This window comes from Puma concolor, chromosome A3 (assembly GCF_028749965.1).
Source record: "Puma concolor isolate L17-30 chromosome A3, mPumCon1.1.hap2, whole genome shotgun sequence".
Taxonomy (NCBI): domain Eukaryota; kingdom Metazoa; phylum Chordata; class Mammalia; order Carnivora; family Felidae; genus Puma; species Puma concolor.
The window spans coordinates 44,917,371-44,941,337 of record NC_141669.1 but is presented as its reverse complement, the minus strand read 5'-3'; the positions used below and the strand labels follow the sequence as shown (position 1 = coordinate 44,941,337).

Genomic DNA, 23,967 nt, shown 5'->3' with positions numbered 1-23,967 from the left:
AATCATATCAATGCGCAATGTGTATGTGTGTGTGTTTTTCCACAGAGAATCACATCTTGGAGGATGTGAACAAGTGTGTGATAGCCCTCCAAGAAGGGGACGTGGACACTCTGGACCGGACTGCAGGGGCCATTAGGGGCCGGGCAGCTCGAGTTATACACATCATCAATGCTGAGATGGAGAACTATGAAGCTGGTGTTTATACTGAGAAGGTTCTGGAAGCTACAAAATTGCTCTCTGAGACAGGTAAACACGGATATTAGATTCAACCAAAATGTCAATGCCATGATTAATTTTTGTATTTGAATAAATCTTTTGCATTGTCTGTTATAGGTTTCTGTGCCTCAATGTTACACATGGTAATAGGAATGTTCTTGGTTTCTTGAATTTGAATAACTATAGCAGAAGAACAATTTTATTGCTTTGTGTGTGCGTGCATGTGTGTGTTATATATTACTTTATAGTTTTTATCTGTAGTCTCATTTGATTCTCACAAGGACCTTATGAAGTAGGCAGAGAGATTTTTATTATGTCCAATTACAAATGTGAAAGTGGTGGTTGAAATGAGTTAAGAGATTGGAAAAGGTCACAAATCTAGAAAACAGTGGAGGTGTGATGGGAACTTGGAATCTTGAACTTGAAACCATTTCTGTGTCTATTTCTTGAGAAGATTGGCTCTTGAGGAAGGACTGTGAACAACTAGGAAAAAGTTTTAAGGCTCTAGGTAGTGTCTGGATATGAAGTTATCAAAAAAAGGGGATGGTGGCAGCTAAAAATGGGTCAGACCTTGAATACGTGCCTTGCCCCTCTAGGAAAGCCTTCTATGCCTTCTTCTAGGGCACATGCTGTCCCTGGGGGATCACTGCTATGGTAAGACATGGTTACTCATGCGAGCCTGTCGTAGCTTCCTGGTGCATTGGGATGGAGAAAAACAACAACAACAACAACAACAACTTACTTTCACTGAGTTAGCATAATAACCCATAACTGTACCAAAGCCTGGCCTATTTTTAGTAGTTTTTGTTCTTGGCTAGTGTTCCTGGGCTTCAGAACCTTTCCCAAATACCTAAAGCTGTGTGCATTTATCTGTATATGCGGGGGGAGGGGGGGTGGAAGTGTGGTTAGAAAATTTAGAGTAGAGACGACAAAGGAATAGAAAAAGGGAATTTAAGTTTATATTGGATGGGGTTATGAATAGATAAAGAATTGAGTCATGTATGCACAGAAGGACCTTTCCTCAGACTTCAATAGGGGCCTTTCCTGTTGTATAGCTGGACTGCAGAACCTATTAGGATTAAAAGAAATAATAAATGTATTTCTGAAAGGTCAGATAAAGCAGTGTATCAAGTTCTCCATGATACAGCATGTTAGTCGAAATAGGTTTCTTTCTATAGGGAAAAGGTTATTTACAAAGACTTCTGTAGATATTTGTTAGTCTGAAATAGCAAGGAAAAACAACAGATAAACAGAGACATTGCTTGTTCTCTTTGAAATATAAGCAGAAAGGGAATAGTGTAACGTCACATAATAAAGAGAACATCCAGGGATTGTTGCTCTTGAGAATCATGGCAGACATAGAATTAGAAATAATAACAATAATGATAATAAGATATATCTGCATTTTAATTAGCTGAAATTGAGCACTGTTTTCTTTCAAATAGGTTTGCCCTTTGCATTCAATAGAGTAGCACAAAGCAAGTCACTCAGTTCTTTCTTCACTTGGAAGAATTAAAAACAGGCATTTTACCCTCCAGTATAAGGACTCTTTTCTTCACCCTTTAGGGAACCCTCTCACATTTTTGTGGCTCTCTGTTTCTGGCCCATTCGCTCTATTCTGTTACAAAGTCTGAACATCACATGGTCTGTCAAACACATAGCAGCACTCCCTTGGGTCTGAGACTGGGAAGAGCAGCAGAGAAGGATTGAAGATGTGAAGACAGGACTCTGAACACAGGATTGCTCCTGACTCATTGGAATGCTCATTGTAAAAGGTGAAAGACACAGAGCATATTGCCACCTTACATGTGACTTTGTGCACACCAAGAACTCAGGCATTGTTCAAGAGATATTCTGGGGTTGTTTTCTCAATGTCTTTTGTGCTGCTTTAATGAACAGAGGACATGATGCCCATTTGGGTCAAAATCTGCTTAAAGGCAAGGGCAGCATGCTTAGTTGATGGAAATATTTTTACATAATTTTTGCTCAAATTCTTGAAACGTAAATGACTTTCTGGTTGATTTTTTTTTTTCCAAACAACAAAATCGATGAAATATGAAACAGAGCAATTCATTCAGGACTGTTGTTGCTCATTAAGATTTTGCTCTTACTTGTTAACTGTCAAAGATTTTAAAACTTATTCCAACCCTTCCTTGCAGTGACTGAATACTGTAGGGACTTAACTAAATATACCTTTCTGACTCTGAAGTCCACATCCAGATCTTAATGGAACAGAGAAGATGCACAAGACATTTAGGTTCTTTATATTTTTCAAGAACTATTGATGATAACTAGGAAAGTCATCAGGTTGAAGAGACTGAAATAGCTTCTACACACCTGCAGTTGAAAATATTGGAATATGTGTTAAGGAAAAGTAGATGTTGGTGGGCTAAGAACTAGAATGCACAATGTATACACATCATTTTGTGGCTTTCTTCAGTTTTGTTTCTTAAGCGGAACTGATACTGTTTCTTTAGGAGTAACTAGGGAGGTTGTCAAAGAAATGCAGGCAAAAGCTTGAGCTGTTAACTCACTGATGCTAATGAGAATTGTTAGGACTATACCAGACACTTGGAGTTCAGGGAAGACTGTAGGAGCAGTTTGGCGATTATGATTGTGCAGTTTTGTTGAATTAGTCCTCTTGTCAGTGTCTGGCTGTGCTTGGGAGACCTATGTCCTCAAAATAAAAACTGCTGTGCATATTATTAATGCCCAGATTTCTACTTTTCAGCTAGTGCTTGGTTTATGATTTTTTTAAAATTAAAGCCACGTTGAATTGTTCACTGTTTTCTTTTGAGCTTATCAGACTTTGCCCTGAGAGTCCATTTTATTTGGGGACAGATCACAGGGGCAGTGGGCAAAGAGGCGAAGGAGCCAAAAGGAAGAATGAGGAAAAAGAAAAGCAGTCCAGAATCTGGGTGACAAAATGCCATGTTTCCTTCTGCCTACCACAACCTACCAGGTTCTATCTACGCTTATGTCTGAGTTGTTCTATTCAAGACCTTAAGGCAGAAGTTCTCAATCTCTGTACTGCTGACAGTTTAGGTAATTATTTCTTGAGGGAGGGTAGCTGTCTTGTGCATTATAGGATACCTAGCACCCCTGGCCTTTACCCACCAGATGCTTAGAGGACCTCTTTTCTTCCCCATTCCAAACTGTGACAACTGAAAGATTTCCAGACAGCACCAGAGGTTCTTGGAGGGTAGACAAAATAGCCTCCATTGAGGATAGATGCTCTAAGGGGAAGAAATATCCCAAAACAGGGACAAGTTTAAACAAGGCAAAACGGAGCCTATGTACTGTTGCCATAGGATAAGAGAAATGAAGGGGATGTGGTAAGAGAAGACTTACATATAAATTACAAAGAAGAATCTAAAAAAAGGGCTGAACGCTCAAATCTTGAGTTGACCAGACTTTGCTGATAAAGGGATTTGCAAACATAGGCCAGCCCCCATTGAGACATGTAAATCTTGCCAGGGAACACCTCTGCAGAAAGACTCCCATTTTGCTACCTGACTGCCTTCTCTGCGTGGCTCAAAATTGAAAGGGATCCAAAGAGTCACATAACAGTCTGTGGTTGATTTTCCATGAATTACTTTCTCAGTAAAGATAGTGTTTTGTTGAAGAATGCTTTTTGTGTTGTTATGAATGCTGAGTTAAATTTGAGAAAATAAATTTGTGGATTATTCATATGCTAAAATCCTAGAGCAACATTATATAAAAAATTATCTATTTTTTATAAAAACTATCTAGGGGCGCCTGGGTGGCGCAGTCGGTTAAGCGTCCGACTTCAGCCAGGTCACGATCTCGCGGTCCGTGAGTTCGAGCCCCGCGTCGGGCTCTGGGCTGATGGCTCAGAGCCTGGAGCCTGTTTCCGATTCTGTGTCTCCCTCTCTCTCTGCCCCTCCCCCATTCATGCTCTGTCTCTCTCTGTCCCAAAAATAAATAAAACGTTGAAAAAAAAAATTTAAAAAAAAAAATAAATAAAAAAAAAAAATAAAAACTATCTAGGGTGATGAAAACACAACCCTAATATACATCAGACCCATTAAATACTTACACAGCATATTTGATGGGCTCTTCAATAAAACCTGAAATGGAACAAATTGCCAACAACTTGGTAGTAAGTGTATGCACGGTTGACCAGACCCATCTTAAGAGATCTCATTTACCAAGTCAGATTGCTGCAGGAGGTTGAGGGGAGGCGAAAGTACATCCAGTGATAGCATATTTAGATATATAGAGAGTAGTTCATCTTCACTGAATGGATTATATTGAAATGTCATTTTTATAAATTTGATAGCTGATATAAGCTTGTGGCAATGTGAATGTGATTGGGTTGAAGGATCTTTGATATTCTGCCAGCAGTCCCCTCTTTAGAGGGCACAAATAAAAAAAGTGGGGGGGGAGAAAAAGAGGAAATAGGAAAAAAAGTATTTTAAATGAGGACTCCATGTTAGTGGGCACTGCATATATGAAGATTAAAATATCAATATTTTAGGAACATGTGGTCCAAACAAATGGTATAGTTTTCTTTCATTCTGTGTTTAAAATTTTTATTTACTTATTTTGAGAGAGAGAAAGAGAGAGAGAGAGAGAGAGCACGAGCATGCACATGCATGAATGGGGGAGGGGCAAAGAGAGAGAATCCCCCAAGCAGTGTTGGTGCTGTCAAGATCTCATGAACTGGGAGATCTTGACCCCAGCCAAAACCAAGAGTCAGATGCTCAACTGACTGAACCACCCAGGTGCCCCTCTTTCTTTCTTTCTTTCTTTCTTTCTTTCTTTCTTTCTTTCTTTCTTTCTTTCTTTCTTTTCTTTTCTTTTCTTTTCTTTTTTTTTTACTAAGACTATTTCTTTTAGAATAGTTTAATGTTCACAGCAAAATTGAGGCAAAAGTACAGAGATTTCCCATACACCCCTTGACCCCATAGCAGGCATCAGCTCCCCTATGATCAGGATGCCCTATCAGAGAAGTACATTTGTTACAACTGAAGAACCTGCATTGATGCCTCATAAGGGTCCAATGTCCATAGATTACAGTACTGTTCACTCATGTATTTTCTGTGGGTTGAGACTAATGTATAATGGCAGGTATCCATTATTATGGTGTCATTATTATGGTATTATGGTATAATTCATTATGTATGGTATCATACAGTATATTTTCATTGCCCTAGAAGTCCTCTGTACTCTGCCTATTTATCCCTCTCCCCCTCCCACCTCTGGTACCACTGATCTTTTTACGGCTTTCCATAGTTTTGCCATTTCCAGAATGTCATATGGTTGGAATCTTATAGTATATTGCCTTTTTAGAGGTCTTCCTTCACTAGGAAGAGATGGTATAATTTTTACTTTCATGCTTTTGTAATGTAAAGTTTTCATAAGAACAACAAGGAATTTTTTACACCATTTCTATATATTTTGCCAAAAAATATAAGAGGATCAGCAAACAGGAAGTACCAAAATTGGAAACTGTAACAAAAGGTAAAGCTTTGTCAGTACAATGTAGTAGAACAGATCCAGATTAGGAATCAGAAGAACTCAATTCTTTGACTTTTACTAACTAAATATAACCTTAAACTATTTAATGCCTCTGGGCCATAGCTTCTCCCATATTGCCTGATGTTTTGTCATCCAAGGATGGTTAATACTGTTGATTTCAGGGGCGCCTGGGTGGCGCAGTCGGTTAAGCGTCCGACTTCAGCCAGGTCACGATCTCGCGGTCCGTGAGTTCGAGCCCCGCGTCAGGCTCTGGGCTGATGGCTCGGAGCCTGGAGCCTGTTTCCGATTCTGTGTCTCCCTCTCTCTCTGCCCCTCCCCCGTTCATGCTCTGTCTCTCTCTCTGTCCCAAAAATAAATAAACGTTGAAAAAAAAAATACTGTTGATTTCAGAATAAATGTGTCATTGTTTACTGACTTTCTGGTGACTGCACCCAATATGGACAGTTGTTGCCCATTCAAACCATTCTGTTTCAACCTATTCAAACAGGTTCTGTTTGAACCCTGTGCTTTACCCAGACAGGTGTAATCATTTCCAGGCAAAACATATTTATTCTGCTTCCACTTTCCTTCCTGTGATATTCTCCATTTCTTCCTCCGCCTCTGCTTCTGTGTATTGAACTTATACTTGAAGACATGGCTCATTCTCAGTTGAAGAGAATAGGGAACTGTATCAGTCTTTTGATGTTTTGTGTGTCATCTTCAATATCTGCTTCAATGACCCCCAGCTAGATCATCACTTCCTAGAGGCAGGTGTTTCTGTAAGTACCTAGGACCTAGAGCAGTGTTATCACATAATTAGCATTTAATTTACATGCATTGATTAAGTGAATATAAAAAATTAGGACATTATGTTTCATTAATTCTGACTAGAGAATATGTCCATTAGCAGCCTCTGGCTTACTGCTCAGGATTTTAAAATAAATAGAGACTTCTTTTCCTCTCACTTTGTATATAGTAAAGGAGAGCAATCTGCTTGGCCACGTAGTGTATGCTTACTCTATTTGGACTGATTCTGTTGCTAGTAGGATTAGGTTTTATCATTGGACAGGTCTGGGTGACTTGCCTATCCCAGTAGCTGGATGTGGCGGGGGGGGGGGGGGGTTGTAGACAGAGGTAAAATCAATATCAGAAGGAGGTGGAAAGGCCAGCTTATGGGAAGACAAAATATTAGATATTACAGATAGGAAAGGCCATTACAGTCTAAGTTACTTCTCCATGACTGACTTTGAAATTAGATTATGAAAGTAATGAATTTCAACAGAAGCTGTAATGACCGAAATTGTTCACCCTAGACATCCTAATATCTTTTAAGTGCATTTTAATATAACCCTGGCTATTGGTATAAAGTATCTTATTTTTCTCTGAAAGGTCAAAATGATTAGGATATGGAGGAAATCTCTTACTTATTTGGTGGTTGTGGTATTCATGGTGGTGGGAAGTCAGAAGTATTGGAGGACTGAGAAGAAAATCTCATCTACTTAATAGTCCTTCAATAGGCAATGTATAGTTTGTCTCAATGCCTTTTCTATATGACTGAAATCTACATACTCTATATATCTTAGGGACCTAGCTAATGTGTTTTAACATCTATATTTACTTTTTCCTGAAAGCAAATGCAAAGTTTCTGGCCCAGAGGACACACACCAGTTTCCCATCCCTCATTCTCCCTCTTAAGGCAATGCGATGAGGGCAGATGAATTCTGCACACTCAGAGGAGGTGCCACAGTAGAGGAACCACAAAATTATGCATCTGGGAGTTTATATAGGAATTTGTGTTCAGCAGCCTTCTTCCCCTCCTGAGAAGAGGAGAAAAATCTTTGCTCTTTAATGTTAATAAACTCCCTTCAGGAAAGGTTCCCTACTCGTTATAAACCTTTGGGGATATAAATGAATGTTTCCTGGTTTTATCCCCCTTTGAAATGTAAACACAAATTTATGGGGAGGTAAACATATAAATCTCTCTCCAGGTTCTTTCTCTATTTTAAATAGACTGCTATTGAGTCATGCTTTGAACCAAGTTACCAGTCATTTTAGCTCAGAAAACTCTGGCCACGCAGAAACATGCAAATATCTTCCCTACATGACTTGTACATAATTAATGCATTCTGCTAGAATTCAGATATGTTCAGCTCTTAGCATGAGTGGCTAAAGAGTCCTAGGAGAGGATACAACTTGAGAAAGTAAGAGATACAATTTTAGGATTATAATAACCTAATGTGAAAGTGGAAATGGGCTAGGGTGGATATAGAAAGGCTAATGATCACACATTCATGTGCCATACGTTTGGAGCAACGTAGTGGAACAAATAGCTCTTGTCTCGTGCCTGTCTGTCAAAGTAAAACCAAAAGGAAGGATATTCATTTAATTCTGTATGAATCGCATTATGGGTTCAGAATAGTGGGGACCACAAATGGCATAATATTTCTTTGTCACTGCAGGGGCATTAATGTCCTCCAGGATAGTAGCAGTGGGGTAGCAGAAGGGCCTGCATATTTTGTCTGTGCTGGTGTCCATAGGAATTGGTGGCCAGGATGTATTAACTGTGCACAAATGAGGCAGTAGCAAGTTCACCCAGATCCTCTGCCACATCAGTAATAGTTGTTTGAATCCTAGAGAAGAGGAATGTGCTGACAGTCAATTGTTTGGGAGCACATGTGCTATATCATTGGAGTATTCCAGAAATAGTTTGATTTGGAAAAATGGGAAGCTTTGCTTGTGGCTGGAAGACCTGAAATAACAGAAGGATCTAAAAACCAGAGAACAGACTTCTGTTTATTCTTTTTTTTTTTCCTTTTTCTTTTTAGAGACTAAGAGAGCAAGGAGGGGTGGAGAGAGAGAGAGAGAGAGAGAGAGAGAGAGAGAGAGAGAGAGAATCCCAAGTAGGCTCTATGCCCAGTGCAGAGTCAGACGTAGGGCTAGGGCTCAATCCCAGAACCCTGGGATCATGATGTGAGCTGAAATCAAAAGTCAGATGCTCAATCAACTAAGCCATCCAGACATGCGAGCGTTCTCTTTATTCTTGTTAAAGTGATTCCAGAATGATTTCCCTACCTGGTTTGCCTTTCTGTATTTTACCAGTTCTTTAGTACTAGCTGGATTCTTCCTTATCAGTGAATTCCTCTTTCTAACTACACCAGCCAATCCCACTTCTCTGTGCTCTCATTACTCATATTATCTGTGTCACTTATTAGGTACCTACCACTTACCACCCTATGTTGCAAAACTCTGTGTTTGCTCATTTGTTTGTCTGAATGTATCTATCTGCCCTGTGTATGGGTATCTAGATAAATGCATATGTGTACTGCTTACTAATTAAATTTTAACCCCTTGAGATCTGAGACCACCTCTTCATTTCCTCCAGGCTGATGAGAGTTCAAGCTCCAAAAGTTTTGTTAACATAAATGAGGAATATAATGGACACAATATTCTATCTTATTTGGGGGATTGTACCCTTTTTAAAAATTACATGCTTAACAATCAAGGTCAGGATCTTAGCAGTTATTTTATAACTTCTTAATCCTTTAAATCTCACTAATGACCAATTTAACTGTACTTACCAAGTTTGGTTTCTGCAATCACTATAAGCTTGATAAAGCATCATGTTCAATTCTTTATTGATTCCTTAAATTTCAGAATTAAATCTGCCATCCTTTCCTTTAAATTGATAAACCATTTGTGATTATTTTTGAAATGCTTATTTTAAAATACAAGAACTTTCCAAGCAAGTATTTTTTTTCCTTGGGGAAAGGAACTTGTTTCTAGACGAGTGCAGATGGATGTTCCCCGATTCTCCTAGGGTAGTTATCATGAATGAAATTTACAGAGGCTTTTTTTTTTCCTCCTTCTTCTAGGCAGTCCTTTTTCATCTTTCATCAAACAATTCAGCTCATGGGTTATGTATGGCCTTCTGGAATCTGAATTTGATTTTGATGTTAGAAATGTACATTATAATTTTCCAAACATGAATTTATGAAAATGGCAGCCTTTAGGAACTCCCACAGAGGGAACAGATGACTGACTCTGACGAAAGAAAGTCCAAGAATACACACAGGATGGAAGAATTAGGACTAGCTGGGGTGGTGCTGATGGTTGTCCAGAGAATAGAAGCAGCCGACAAATAGTCACCGGGAACTAAGGAGCAGGTTAAGCTAGGCTTCTTTTGTCTTTGCTCCTAGCTTCCAATGTTCAACGTTGGCTATTGGCTAACTTGATTATGAGTCATCAAGATAAAGCGTGGGAAAAGCTAGAATATCACTGGTCTAGACAGGATGAGATTTAAATTTAGAGAGTATTTAAATATGACTTCTACTACTCTTTCTACCATATTTAAAAAGCATTGGAGGATGCTTTACTCAAAATCCAGATTCGATTAATCAACTCATATAAAATAACGTTATAAGTTTGAGATAGAAGGGAAATACTTTCATGAGAATATTAGATTAAATAGGAGGTTTCTGGGGGAAAAAATGAGGTAAGGAAGGTGGTTTTGCTTTTTTTCCAGTTATGAGCATTTTGATTAAGTCTCATAACTTTTAAAGGTTCCCTTTCCTCATAGATCTGATGAGGTCATAATGGGTACAATGTTTGACACTGGCTTTTTTGGCAATCAAGATAAAATGGAAAATTCTGGGAGCTTATCAAATCTCATCTTAAGGGCAGATTTCATAGATTTCAAATTCACTATTAAAAATGCAAAACCATCAGAAAGATGATATGGTCATGCCAAGGACAGAGAAGGGCATAAAAGCAGGGAAACTAAGTTTTCAAGATAAACTGTACAAACTTCGCAATTGGAGATGTTAGTGCTACTTTGAGTGTTATTTTCAATTTATTTCACCCTCACAAAGCCCACTTCTAGGTTACGAGTCACGTAGTTGTACCTCTATCCAAAGGAGACTGGATGATTTTGTCTGCCTATAACCAAAGAAAAAAGGTGTGTGGACGAGTAGATAGAGAGGCTTATAGTGTAAAGATAGTAACTATGGGAGCCATTTACTGTGAATCTTATGTGCCAGACATGATGGTAAGCATCTTGCATATATTCCACTTTTTTTTTTTTTTTTTTTTTTTGCCTGGAAGGCAGGATTCTATTTGTTTTATTTATCACTTTATTCCCAGTGGCTAAGTACTGTCTACGTTTGTATATAAAATTGTATACAAAATTTACTGAATATATTATTTTTTTTTAAAAAAAATTTTTTTTCAACATTTATTTATTTTTGCGACAGAGAGAGACAGAGCATGAACGGGGGAGGGGCAGAGAGAGAGGGAGACACAGAATCGGAAACAGGCTCCAGGCTCTGAGCCATCAGCCCAGAGCCCGACGCGGGGCTCGAACCCACGGACCGCGAGATCGTGACCTGGCTGAAGTCGGACGCTTAACCGACTGCGCCACCCAGGCGCCCCTGAATATATTATTGTTAAACCTTGTATAAAAACCTGAAGGGCAGCTATCATCCCTGTTTTACACTTGAGTAAATGGAGGTTCAAACTGGTTAACTTGTAAAAAAGCAATTATCAAGATTCATTTATGCTTCTTCTTAGACCCAGTAAATACACCAGAAACTAGACCAAGCATAGTTGCTACAATTGGACAGAAATTTTACTATGTCCTGCTGACTGTTTTTACTGAAATTTCTACTTACAGCATACTCTATTAGCTAGCTATTGCTATGTATCAAATCACCCCAAGGCTTAATAGATTAACATTATAAACATTTTCTATCTCATAGTTTCTGTGGGTCAGGAGGCTGGGTACAGTTCAGCTATGTGACGTTGCCTCGAGATCTCTCACAAGAATGCAGTCAAGGTGTTGGCCAGGATGGCAGTCATCTTAAGGATCAATTGGTGAAAGAGCTGTCTCTAAACTCACTCATGTGGTTGTTGGAGGGCTTCAGATCCTCATTTGTTGTTGGACTTAAGGCTTAAATTCCTTACTGGCTGTTGAACAAAGGCCTCTCTCTGTTATTTGCTATAGATGCTTTCCCACAGATCAACTGTCTTCCATCAGAGTGAGCAAGTGAGAGAGCAAGAAAAAGCAAGCAAAATGGGAAGCCGGCATCTTCTTGTAACCTAATCTTAGCAATGACATCCAATCCTTCTTGCTAATATTTTATCACTTGGGAGAAAGTCACTAGTCTCAGCCCATGTTCAAGTTGAGAGGATCACACAAGGGTATGAATACCAAGAGAAGAGGGATCATTGGGGCCCATCTCAGAGACTCATAACAGATCCCACAATGTGGACTTAATAGGGAAGTACTTAATTCAGGCACATTGTACCTATTTGCTTATACAATGGCTTCCTGAGCACACAAGAACCACTGAATCAAGACAGTGCTATGCAATATGTAGCCAGGAGTGAGCAGGAGAATAGTGGAGCTAAACAGTGGGGAAAGGAAGGCCAAGATTATCTCAAGGTAATTGGAGAAGGGATTTGGAGTGGAGGACAGATCTGAAAAATTGTGCACAGAAACAAGATGAAACTAGCATATAATTCAAAGATAACAATGTACATGTCAAAGAAAAGAAGAGAAGTGATGATCTCACTAGGGAAAATTTCATTTGACTTAGGTTCTGAGATTCAAACATGAATCTCAGAATCTCTGAGAAGTTATGTTGCTGGTAGTGGTGAAAGTCATAACCAGGATCAGTGTGAGTATGCCAAGTCAGGGTCAGAAGTGAAGGGTCTGGATAATGCAGGAGATCCTAGCCAAGTGCTTCAACAAGATTCTAACCACTCTTTTGTATTGAAGGGAAGCCTCTGTGTCTGATTAGATATTTCTTGTCCAATAGGTAGAAATCCAGGCAGCTGAAAAAAACAAAAAAAGGACTCAGAGTTCAGAATTTTGAAAGATTCCTGTTTGGATAGGGAGACCTTAGAAAGTCTTCTAACAACTTAATTAATGATCATGAAATTCTTGACTAAAACTACCAAACCAATGTAAAATGATGGATATATTCTTGATTTGTCCTTCATTATTTTTGAATGGTGCCAAAGCTACAAATGTGTCACAGCTTCAGTTGGCCCTGGACCCTCCTTCTACACTGACTATGACTTGGAGCTCTGGCTCCGATGGTCTCCTCACTAAGTGATCGTACTTCACAAATGTGTTCAACTGTCAAGATATACCCAGAGCCTTTTAAGGTCCAGTCAGTCTGTACCTTGGGCAAATTTGGGCCCTCAGTGTTTTAGATCTACTCTCCTGTATATTCTCTTCTCCTCTGACCTAACATGTAATTGGAGGCCACTTAAATAAAATCCCTTAGAGGGATTTTATTCTTTCCCTTGTGGGAAAAATGCATTACTTACAGAAATGACATGAAACTGGACTTTGCTGCTGTAGGGGGATCCTGAATTTGCCCCCATGGGGTCTCCTCAAATTAATACCTTCTGGCTCCATTACTGTGATAACACCCAATTCTTACTCTAACTCCAACTATTAATATGGATGCATACTAACTATTTGTGATTGGCAAGAGAATGGTGGACTATAATGTATTCCTCTGCTGGGGTTGGCCACAATTCCATCTTACTTTTGATACTTCATTCTCTTTCTAAATTTTCTCAAATCTTCTCATTCTCATTTCTTATATTAACACTTATTAAGCTGGTTCTTTCTAAAGAGCAGAGAGTCCTTGGTCCTTGTCCATTTTCTTTCTCATTCCTTGGTAATAAAATTTGTGCAAGGAACACACTCATGAGAGTGTGTCAGCTGATGACACCAACACAATTGGGTGACCCATATACCTGAAGATACACCAGTTTGGCCCTGGTGAACTAGTCAAGGATACAATAATGAATCTTGCTCAGTGGTGATGCTCCTACTCAAGTAGTCCTGAAAGGATTGAGCTCAAGTTTCTAAAAGGTCCCTAGAGATCAACCCTAGAACACCCACTAATAACTTGCTTAATGACTCATGAAACTGTTTAATGAAATTATTGAACTAATTTGAAGTGATGTGCAGAAAGAAATTTAGTATGTGAGATGTGATACTGCTCATTTTATCCCTGAAATACTCAAAGACAAGTGAGTTCTTTCCTACATCCCATTCTTTCATTTCTCATCCATGTCCCAGCTGGATTGAGTAGCTAGGCCTGAAGCACGATAAGGGCTTATGATACAAAGAAGAAGGAAGAGCTGGTCTCATTCCTAAAAATGCCTCCTAATGTAAAACAGTTGACATACAGCAATGTCAAACAATTTTAATACATTATACTGAGCACTATAATGGTGCATACCTAATCAGGATGCTATAAAGTTATAGATAACTGACAACTTTGTAAATAAAGGATAGTTTCACAATGGCACTTAAGTCTAAATGAGATACCGAAGATTGAGGAGGAATTCACCTGGGCCAAAGACGAAGAGGTACATTTCAGTATGAGAATAAATTCATCATGAACATCTTGGTGTGACACGGTATGTCTCCATGTCATCTTTGAAGACATTAAATAACTCAGTGTAAAAATGGAACATTTAAATAGATGTAGGAATAGGTGGAGAGACAGAGATAAGAAGTATAGGCAGGTGTCTGAAGTTTGTGTTTGTATCTTACTGACTGAGCCACCCAGGCACCCCTATGTGTTTGTATCTTATAAAGATTTTAGAGCCTGTCTGTATTAAAGGAAATCATTGGAGCATTTGTAGTTAGACATGGACCTTTTAGATGGTTCCTCAGGGGCAATTGGTTGGCTGTTCATTTCCACTACCTCTAGTTAACCTTGGATTTTGCTCTGATGGTTGTCAGCAGTCCTATTTGCATCTTTAGGACAACTTCTTGTTCATTTTACTGATTCACCCCGTGCTCTGAAACATCACCCCTGACGTCTCTCTGGAGGATTCAGTCCAGATCTTCTGCACCTCTGGTTTAGGATCTCAATAGACAGTAGAATGAGGCGACCTTGGTTTTTATATGCATGCTGAACTCTGATTTCATTACTCTTGGAATGTCATCATTCTGTGGCCTAGTGTGCACTCTGAATACAAAAGTATAGCAAGAATTTACAAGTTTATTTCCAACTTTGATCACCCTTTCAGAATATAAGCTACAAGAGCAATTCACTATTTCTGATAAATAACAGTAAAGTGGTGTATACATTTTTGGATGTAATTCAGAAAGTAGAAACTTCTATTTATGTAACCCTATGCCAGAAATTCTGTTAATATATAATGTGCTAATCACAAAGGCAATACTGTGTTTTGTCCTAATTACTGGGAAGCAGAAGCAGCATCATATTTGAAGTAGTTTGAGACTTTTTTCTAGTTCAGTATTACTTTGGGGATATTTAATTTTTCAGATACTACCAGAGGCGTTAGAAAAATTCATAGTTTAAAGTCTTAGGTTCTGTCAAGAATAATTGTTCTATAAACTTGTGTTTTTCTGTCTTATCACTTTAAAAAACAAAACAGGGGGTACCTGTGTGGCTCAGTCAGTTAAGCATCTGACTTCAGCTCAGGTCATGATGTCATGGTTTGTGAGTTCAAGCCCCACATTGGGCTCTGTGCTGACAGCTCACAGCCTGGACCCTGCTTCAGATTCTGTGCCTCCCTCTCTCTCTGCCCCTCCCCTGCTCTCCCTTGTGCTCTCTCTGTCTCTCTCTCTCAAATAAACAGTCAAAAAATTAGAAAAAGATAAAAAACAAAACTGGATAAAAACTAAACAGGAAAGAGCAACAGCATGGGGAGAAAATGTGTATTGGTTAAAGAGCAGTTGACTAAGCCCTCAATAAATAAGTATTGAATCTACTTAAGAGCTGAGCATGGAGAAAGTTTCTTAAGGTTCAGATCCGGAAAAACACTGATTTGAGGTAAGAGAAATGGATGCCTTATCAGTTACAGTAAATCAAATCAAATTCAATTAGTTCAAGTTCTGGGTTTTACCAGGTTGAATATAATAAGATTGTTGGAATATTAAGGATAAATTGAGATCTGAGCCCCCACTGGTAAAGTGAAGATTCTGCACCTCCTCCTCCACCATTTTTCCTCCTTAGAAGGTTGATGTTCCGTACTGTTCTGTTCCAATGTTTTTATCAAAGGGCTTTGTTTTTCTTCCCCTTCTGACAATGCCATGTCCACGACACTGTTGTTCATACCAACATGCCACTTCCTAAATCTTCCTAGAGAGATTCTGTACTCCAGCTGGAGCAAACAGAATGCCTTTCTCCAAACCTGGGGTTTCAGAGAAGTCCTGGGCAGGTTTTGGGCCCCAGAGCATCCCTTATGGAAGTAGTCCCTTTAGATGTTAGCTTTCCCTTTTCTCCCTTGGGCACAGAATCAGACCTAGAAGCTGGTAGAGAAAGTTAGCAGGTCACCTCCTGCATTGTGCTCCTCCCCAGCTCTTCCTCAGGGTGACCTTGTACAAGCAGAACAAAGCCACACAACAAGCTGATCTCCCCTTTTATACTCCATCAAAGGTCTTCATGAAAATAGAAATGTGTGCCCAAGAGCCGGGGTCCAGTGGGTGAGTATTACCTAACTCAGTTCTCCAGCAGGCAGTTATTAAGGTTGAATATTAGGCGTGTGATCACAGTCACAATTTCTGAGGGACTTCCTCACACAATACTGTTGATCAATGGGGCGCCTGGGTGGCTCAGTTGGTTAAGCATCCGACTTCAGCTCAGCTCATGATGTCACCACTCAGAGCTCGAGCCCCACATTGGGCTCTGTGAGCCTGGAACCTGTTTAAGATTCTCTCTCTCTCTCTTTCTCTTTCTCTCTCTCTCTCTCTCTCTCTCTCTCTCTCTCTCTCTCTCCCCCCCTTCCCCTCCCCCTCCCCCTCCCCCACTCTCACTCTCAAAAATGAATAAACATTAAAAATATTGTTGATCATATTGTTTTCTATTACATTCTGATAGATGAGCTAGAACTTTAATTTTTTCAGAGCCTTATTCTGTAAAAAAGCACAGCCTTAAGGATAATATGTTGATCTTTTTAAAATATATGAATCATGAAAAGATTCAAAGATAAAAAAAGGGACAGAGACTAATGTAACTGAGACCTTGCTCCTACCCTGAGGTATAACAAATATTAACATTTTGCAATATCTGATTCATATTATCATTTCCTTAAGAATTAAGATACACTTGAAGCCTCTTTACGACTCCTACCTAATCCCATGGCCCTCTGTCCCCTCAAGGACAACCACTATACTTAAGGTGGTATATATTCTCTCAGAACATGTGTCATAAAAATATGTATGTTTAAATTATGCACGGTACCCTCGTGTATTTTTAAATTTCTCACAAATGACATCTCTTTTCAGTTTGCTCTTCCAAGTCAATATTTTGAACTTAGGGACTTATTCTCTTGACTATACTGGCTGTCTCCCGACTTATATCCCTAAGTCCATTTTATTCCATCCTGATGAACTGCCCATGAACCTAGAGTTAACAGCTCACTATGTCTCCCCAGCCTCCAACTTAGTGGCCTTGACAGCCCTGGGATACCGCTGATTAGAAGGGATCTCTTAAAGCTGTTACTTTTATTCCTAGGTTTAATATAACTCTTTTTAACTCTTGGAGTACTCAACCTGTTAAGAAGAAGCTATAACTGTAGAGAAAAGGTGTTCCTGTGACTCCGATATTCTCAACATTCCTAATAAGTACCTCTTTAGAAGTCAGCATTTGGCCATGCTCTAGAAAATGTCTCAGCTCACCAGTCGGGACTGGAAAGCTTCATTTTATTAGATTTTGTCAAAGTGTTTGTCAGAATGATGTGTGCCCATTTTGACTCCCATCTACAGTAGAAGGATTCCCTTTTTTTCCACATGCTTGGTGAGAGGGGTGTTAATAAGCTTTAGTTTGTTTGTGCATTCCAACAGGTATGCACTGCTATCTCACTGCCTATGCTGTAAGTTTTACAGTTATTAATGACATAAAACATCATGTGTTTATCAATAATATGGGATTGAGTATTTTTGTGAATTACCTGTTCTAATCCTTTGTCTATTTTTCTATTTTTTTTTGCCTTATTCATTTGTAGTAGTATTTTTTCTTTTATATTAGAGAGGAAGTGCCAATGGAGGCTAAGGCAGAGGGAGTGAGAATCTTACGCAGGCTCCATGCTCAGTGAGGAGACTAACATGAAACTCCATCCCACAACCATGAGATCACGACCTGAGCTGAAATCAGGAGTCAGACACTCAGCCAGCTGGGCCACACAGGTGCCCATGTAGGAGTATTTTACGTACATGTAGGCATAGTAATTGTCAACAATAAGGACAAAACTTCAGGCAGCTAACTGCTACTGATGGTACCATTCAAATCTGTAAAATTGTGAATGGTCATGATGGCAGCTTGGACATCAAATAGAATGGAATTGATATTGAGAATTTTCAGTTGAGGAAAGGAAGGGGATTTGTAATTTCGTTTAAGAAAGATACTCATGTGAAAATGCCAAATACATATAGCAATATTCTCACGCTTAGGGAGGTGAATTGCAATGATTGAGATTATTTAGTCATGTAAAACAGTTTGTTCCTGGCACAAATGGATAGCTGAAATGGCCTTAGTTTAATGTGGTAGTTTTTAGACATACATTTTTATTTGATTTTTGCAGCAGTACAACTCAATGTCCACCAATTCCTTTTATGCAAAAGCAGTGCAAAGGCACAAATGAAAAATGCAAATGGTATAGAGAACCAATCATAGTAATTCACTCACAGAAGGAAATTCACCCCATGCATACTTTGGTTTTGATCATGTCTATTGAAAAAATGGTTACTCTGTTTTCCTGTAATCCTCCTCTTTTTTTTAAAATATACTTTTTAACATTTGGCTTTTCCTAGTAGAAATACGTTTTTTGAGGAATGTTTTATCTTGAATACTTTGACCCTAGAAAGTAATTTAGCAGAGTTTCTCACACTAGGGATTAAAATGGATGTTAAAGTATCCACAGAGGGTGAAAACAAGTATAAAGACGAATCAGGCATGAATGTTCAGAAATGGAAAATAGATGAATGATGTTTCTATTTTATTGTCCTTGTAAATAAAATGAATTGTGCTTTTGGCTTTAATTTGCCATGTGAATTGATTGTTACAAAATAAAAGCTGAAAAAATTGAATTATAATTTTTGAGAATCAGTGAATCAGCAGCATTTTTGTTTTAAGTAGCCAGTGGAAGTGTTCCAGACATTCCACTAAATTTACTTTCTGCAAACCTCCAGTGTGTATGTAGGTGTCTTTGTGTAAAGAAAGAGGTGCTAACATTTTAGAAATTCATATATGCTTTTCTTTCACATCAGCATGGTCCTGGGAATATGGAACAAAATAAAATTCATCTTTGAGCCCACTGGGCTCTAACCTTAGGCTTTGTGCAGGAGTATCCTGGGATCCCTTCTCCCCTCTTGTATGGTCTTCCCATAAGCCTCCACCCACTACCGTCCCCCACCTCTAATCTCAAGTCCTGTATCAACAAAAGTGGGAAAGATTGGATCACTTCATTCACACATTACTATGAAGTCATATAGGTTAAGGTCTGTTACTCACTCATCACCTATGACTTTAGCGTATGATACTAGTTATATACTTATAGAGGCTTTCTGAGGGCCAAACACCATCCAGTAAATGTGTGTGTGTTATCTCATTGAAACTTAAGATAGGACCTCCTATTTTATAGACAAAGAAACAGGTTTAGAAGGAGTTAAGAAAACTTGGCCAAGGTTTCAGAGCTAGTAACCATCAGAAGTCAAATTCAACTCAGGTTAGGAGAACATGAAATGTGTATGTATGCACACTATACCACCCTACCCTGAGCAAGTTTCAAAAACTTGCTGTTGTATACCATCACCATTCATGGAGTAATGATTTACTTTCTCTGCTGAAGGTAAGTGATACAAAGACCACTAAACTGGATCCATCCCACTGACCAGGTAGGCAGACAGCTCCATTGAACCGTTGGAATAACTGGAGTGTGCCGCCTTGCACAAGGGCTGGAAAAGGAAGCATGAAAGAAAGATCGCATAATCCACTGTTTCTCACTTTGTTTAACGCAGTGATGCCACGCTTTGCTGAGCAAGTAGAGGTTGCCATTGAAGCCCTGAGTGCCAACGTCCCTCAGCCATTTGAAGAGAATGAGTTCATTGATGCCTCTCGCCTGGTATATGATGGTGTTCGAGACATCAGGAAGGCTGTGCTGATGATCAGGGTATGTAAGGCCTCTATCGCTTGGAGCTGATCAGAGCTTCTTGTAGGGATCCCAAAGAATTTACTTTTGGTTATTCCATTGCTTAATTTAACTTGTTAAGCTGTTTGGCTCCTCATTTAGTCACACAAGGGGGACTACTCAGACAAAAGGGACAAGTGATCCAACAAGCCTAGATTCACGCTGAATAACCTGAAAAGTGATGTCTTTCCTGTTTCTGGCATGCATTTTGGTTTAAATTTGATACTAACTTTCAGGTACCCTTGCTGTTATCTGTGTGGTCCTCTGACTAATGTTATTTTCCCATTAGGATCAGAAAGCCATGTGATGGAAAGAAATGAAGATTATCCAGTTTAATAGTATCAATAATAATAATATGAAACAGTTACATTATCCTTGTAACTAATAATTAAGACCTGATAAATAAGGCTGCATAATCTTGCAGCAAACCACCCCCCACCCATGGCTCACCCTACTACCTTCCCGTTATCAGTTTGTCAGGTATGAGCCTTCCAAACCATTGTCCAAGTAATTATTTAGAGGTATATGCTAGAAAAATACAAAATATAGTAGATTTAAAAACTCAACATAACTATTATTTCCAACTGGCTTTGTTCACCCACAATGTGCCTTCATTTATCTGTATTAAGACCTACAGCCTACCTTGTTCCATTTCATTGCTCCATAATATTTCATTGTAAGATATTTTTTTCTCCTCATCTTACCAACAATTTGGCATAGTTTGAAAACAATTTTCTTACTCATAGAACTCATTCTTAAACTGAAACATTCAAAAGCAAAATTGATGACACAAATACATTTGTGACTATTATGACTGAAGCAGAGATGGGGCTTCTGCAGTGCCAATCATAAGCACATGTTGTCCAATAGCAATATAATGTCAGCCCCAATTGTAAGTTTAAATTTTCTAGTGGACACACTGAAAAAAAAAGAAGCAAGTAAAATTAATTTTAATAATATATTTAACTTAACCAAGTGTATCCAAAACATAATAATTTTTGACACATGGTATGAGCTACATTTAAAGTGTCACTAGCTCATTGTAGCTCATGTCTACCATATTGGATGCAACAGCCTGGATTGTATTTTCACCTTCGTCCTCTAACGTTGTCTCGAAAGCTGCTCAATAAAACCATGAGATATCTACTGAGTGCATTTTGAAAAAAAACTCTCTCAGGGTGATCACTGAACATCTAAACTAATATCTCCTCAAACATTCCGAGACAGTAATAACCAAATAATGTCTGTGGTATATTGTTCTCTCTGGAAAATATATACCTGGTCTTTTGAGTATTTTGTATATGTCATTAATTCTCCCCCAAATCCTGGTATGTTTGAAGTCATTAAATTCATGAGTGGTCCTCTTCAACTGTGGTATCCAGAGTGCACCTTGATGCTTCCATGGTGATCTGAGCAGATGGAGTAGAGTATCACCAAGAAGAGTCTCTTTTCCCTCTTGGTATCTGTGCTTCTCCTGAAACGATCACCAAACTCCTTCACTTGGGAGTGAAGCATCTTAGAATTTTCTTCCCTTTAAATTCAGCTTGACTGTTTTCATGTTAACTAGGTCTGCCTTTCATAATAATTTTATGATCAATTCAAAGTGTTCAGATCATTGCATAAGTTGTATCAGACGACACTAATTACACTTAACAATGTGGAGTTCAAATTTGGAATTTGGAGACTATCGGTTGTATTTCCTGATCTTCTAACTTGCCCGTTTTAGATCTGTCAACTTCATCACCTTTCAAGATTTGGCTGAGACCTTCTTTCTTCAAGTTTTTTGCCATCAAAAATTCTGTCACTCTCTTTTAACTTCTGTAACTTTCTGCTTGCTATAGTGTTTATTACATTATTCCCTTTTATGTCGATTACCTTCTTTAGACTGAAATTTTGGAAAGCAAAGCTTGTATTTTTATTTTCCCTGCACTGTGGTGCATTTTCTGGCGCTTTATGTGCACTGTATGTGTGGTGGTGGTGGAAACAGATACCTGGGGAGATAGGAAGGTGACAGAGAGAAAAGGGATGAGAATTGGAGGAGGAGAAGCCAAAGAGAAAAAGACAGGCTTTTAAACCTATAAGAAATTAGATCATTTTTTTCCATTACATACTAACTTGTGAAATAAGGTAATAGACCATGAGAGTTATGTTTTCAAAGCATTTGACACTAAATCCCACTATAATGCTCCAGATATATTCCCTCTTTTGCCATTTTTCTGCTTTGTTAGCCTTCACATTTTTGTGACAACCATTCATCTGGGAGGCTGAGGAAGTTTATAGCCATCATTCATTTATTCATTCGTGAGCTGTAAAAAAACATAATTTTAGATAAAATGCCATATCTTTGTTTCATGTAGTGTCATTCCTGCATCTCGACATTTCAAGTGATTTGATCAGATGGATTTCACACCACTTAAAACTTAAGAGAGAAATGTACAGTATGTACAAATTGTTATTTTTAAAATCCTTCTCTGTTCAGCACCCACATGGCTCCATCTTGTACTTAATTTCTTGGTTTACTTTCCTAGTACAATGATTAGGTCTACTTAAAAATCCACTGCACTGAGTTTGAAAGAAAGACAGTGAGATGAGGAGAGCTGTTTCTTTCCCAGCAAATCTGGCCATGCCCCCTTCCCTCCCAAAGTGTTGATTATACTTTGTAAAAAGTATAATTCCTCCCCCCACCTCACCCCTGAAAATAAATGCATCATGGATCCTGAAGGGTTAAGTGCTCCATCACCTTGCCTCTCACTAATCAATACATATTTAATGTGATGTGGTCCAGGCACTCCAGGGCAGCTCCAGACAACCCTCTGAAGTAGACAAAACTTGTCCTTTCTGTACCCCAACCTCACCTTTCAGGACCCCACTTCTCTCTTGAACAGGTATAGTCTGCTGTGAGACTAGGTTTTGTTTACTTCTTGGTGAGACTTGTCCTTGGTAATCTATCAGCCAAGAAGGGGTTTTCTAATTACCCCAGCTGGTAATTTAAAAAAGGAATACACCTGATGGTCGTTATTTGCAGTAGTTATATCCTGTAACCTTGCTGTGAACTTTGAGTTAGAGAATACTGAAACATTGTTCCAAAGGGAACATTGTTAGGTTCCTGTGAGCCTCTGTTTACATTCTTATCCACTGATCAATATATAACTGTGTTTTATATTTTTATATTTTATGTTTTTGCTTAAAGACACTTTATTTAATACATGGTGCTGACTCATTAACATTGAACTCACAGCCAGCCTCACTATAATTCATTCCTGAAGGAAGCTCATCTAACACAAGCATTTTCTCTGTAAGGTGCATCACAACCTTCTTACACTTAGGAACACTAAATAACATGTTAGCACTGTACTTGCAAGACATTTTAAGCAGAGGAAAAAAATGAATGCTTATTTATAGCGTCAAAGTTGAAACAAAAAGGCAGAGCCTTGTGCTATGTGACCTCAGCTGGGAGCACACAGATTAGGTGTCTCAAATTTTTTTGCCACGTTGTACTTGTCTGTGAAAAACTACCCAAACACTGATTTGGGGATTACAAGGAAGCTTTGGTGAGTAGGCAAATTCACAAATAAGGAATCTACAGGTAATGAGAACCAAGTTAACATTTAAGAGTTAGACATTTAATATGGGAAATTAAGATAACTGGGTAGGGTAGAAGGAGGTAATATCTTGGTGTTAGGATATCGCTATAAAAAAAACAGTAATTTCTTCTCATAACAATAACCCTGAAAAAATCTTTTATGATATCTATATTCTTTTATAATGTAATTGGAACCCATTAATTTGGCTGCACATGATACTTTTGAAAGCAGGTCACAGAAACAGTAGTGCCTGGGTTCAGATAAAAGTCTAAAGTTTAGGGGCGCCTGGGTGGCTCAGATGGTTAAGCATCTCACTTTGGCTCAGGTCATGATCTTGCGGTTCGTGGGTTCAAGTCCTGTGTCAGACTCTGTGCTGACAGCTCAGAGCCTGGAGCCTGTTTCGGATTGTGTGTGTGTGTGTGTGTGTGTGTGTCTCTCTCTGTGCCCTCCCCTGCTCGCTCTCTGTGTCTCTCTCAAAAATAAATTAACATTAAAAATC

At 38.8% G+C, this 23,967-nt stretch overlaps 1 protein-coding gene across 4 annotated transcripts in view; it reads left to right on the top strand.

The window, feature by feature from the left end:
- Nucleotides 1-23,967, top strand: part of CTNNA2 (catenin alpha 2) — a 1,114,437-nt gene that overhangs the window by 1,004,311 nt on the left and 86,159 nt on the right. For all 4 annotated transcript variants that reach the window (XM_025932078.2, XM_025932082.2, XM_086700738.1 and 1 more), the window contains exons 12-13: nucleotides 46-246; nucleotides 19,715-19,866. In XM_025932078.2, the coding sequence (XP_025787863.2) occupies nucleotides 46-246; nucleotides 19,715-19,866 (353 nt within the window). The remainder of the gene's footprint in view (nucleotides 1-45; nucleotides 247-19,714; nucleotides 19,867-23,967) is intronic.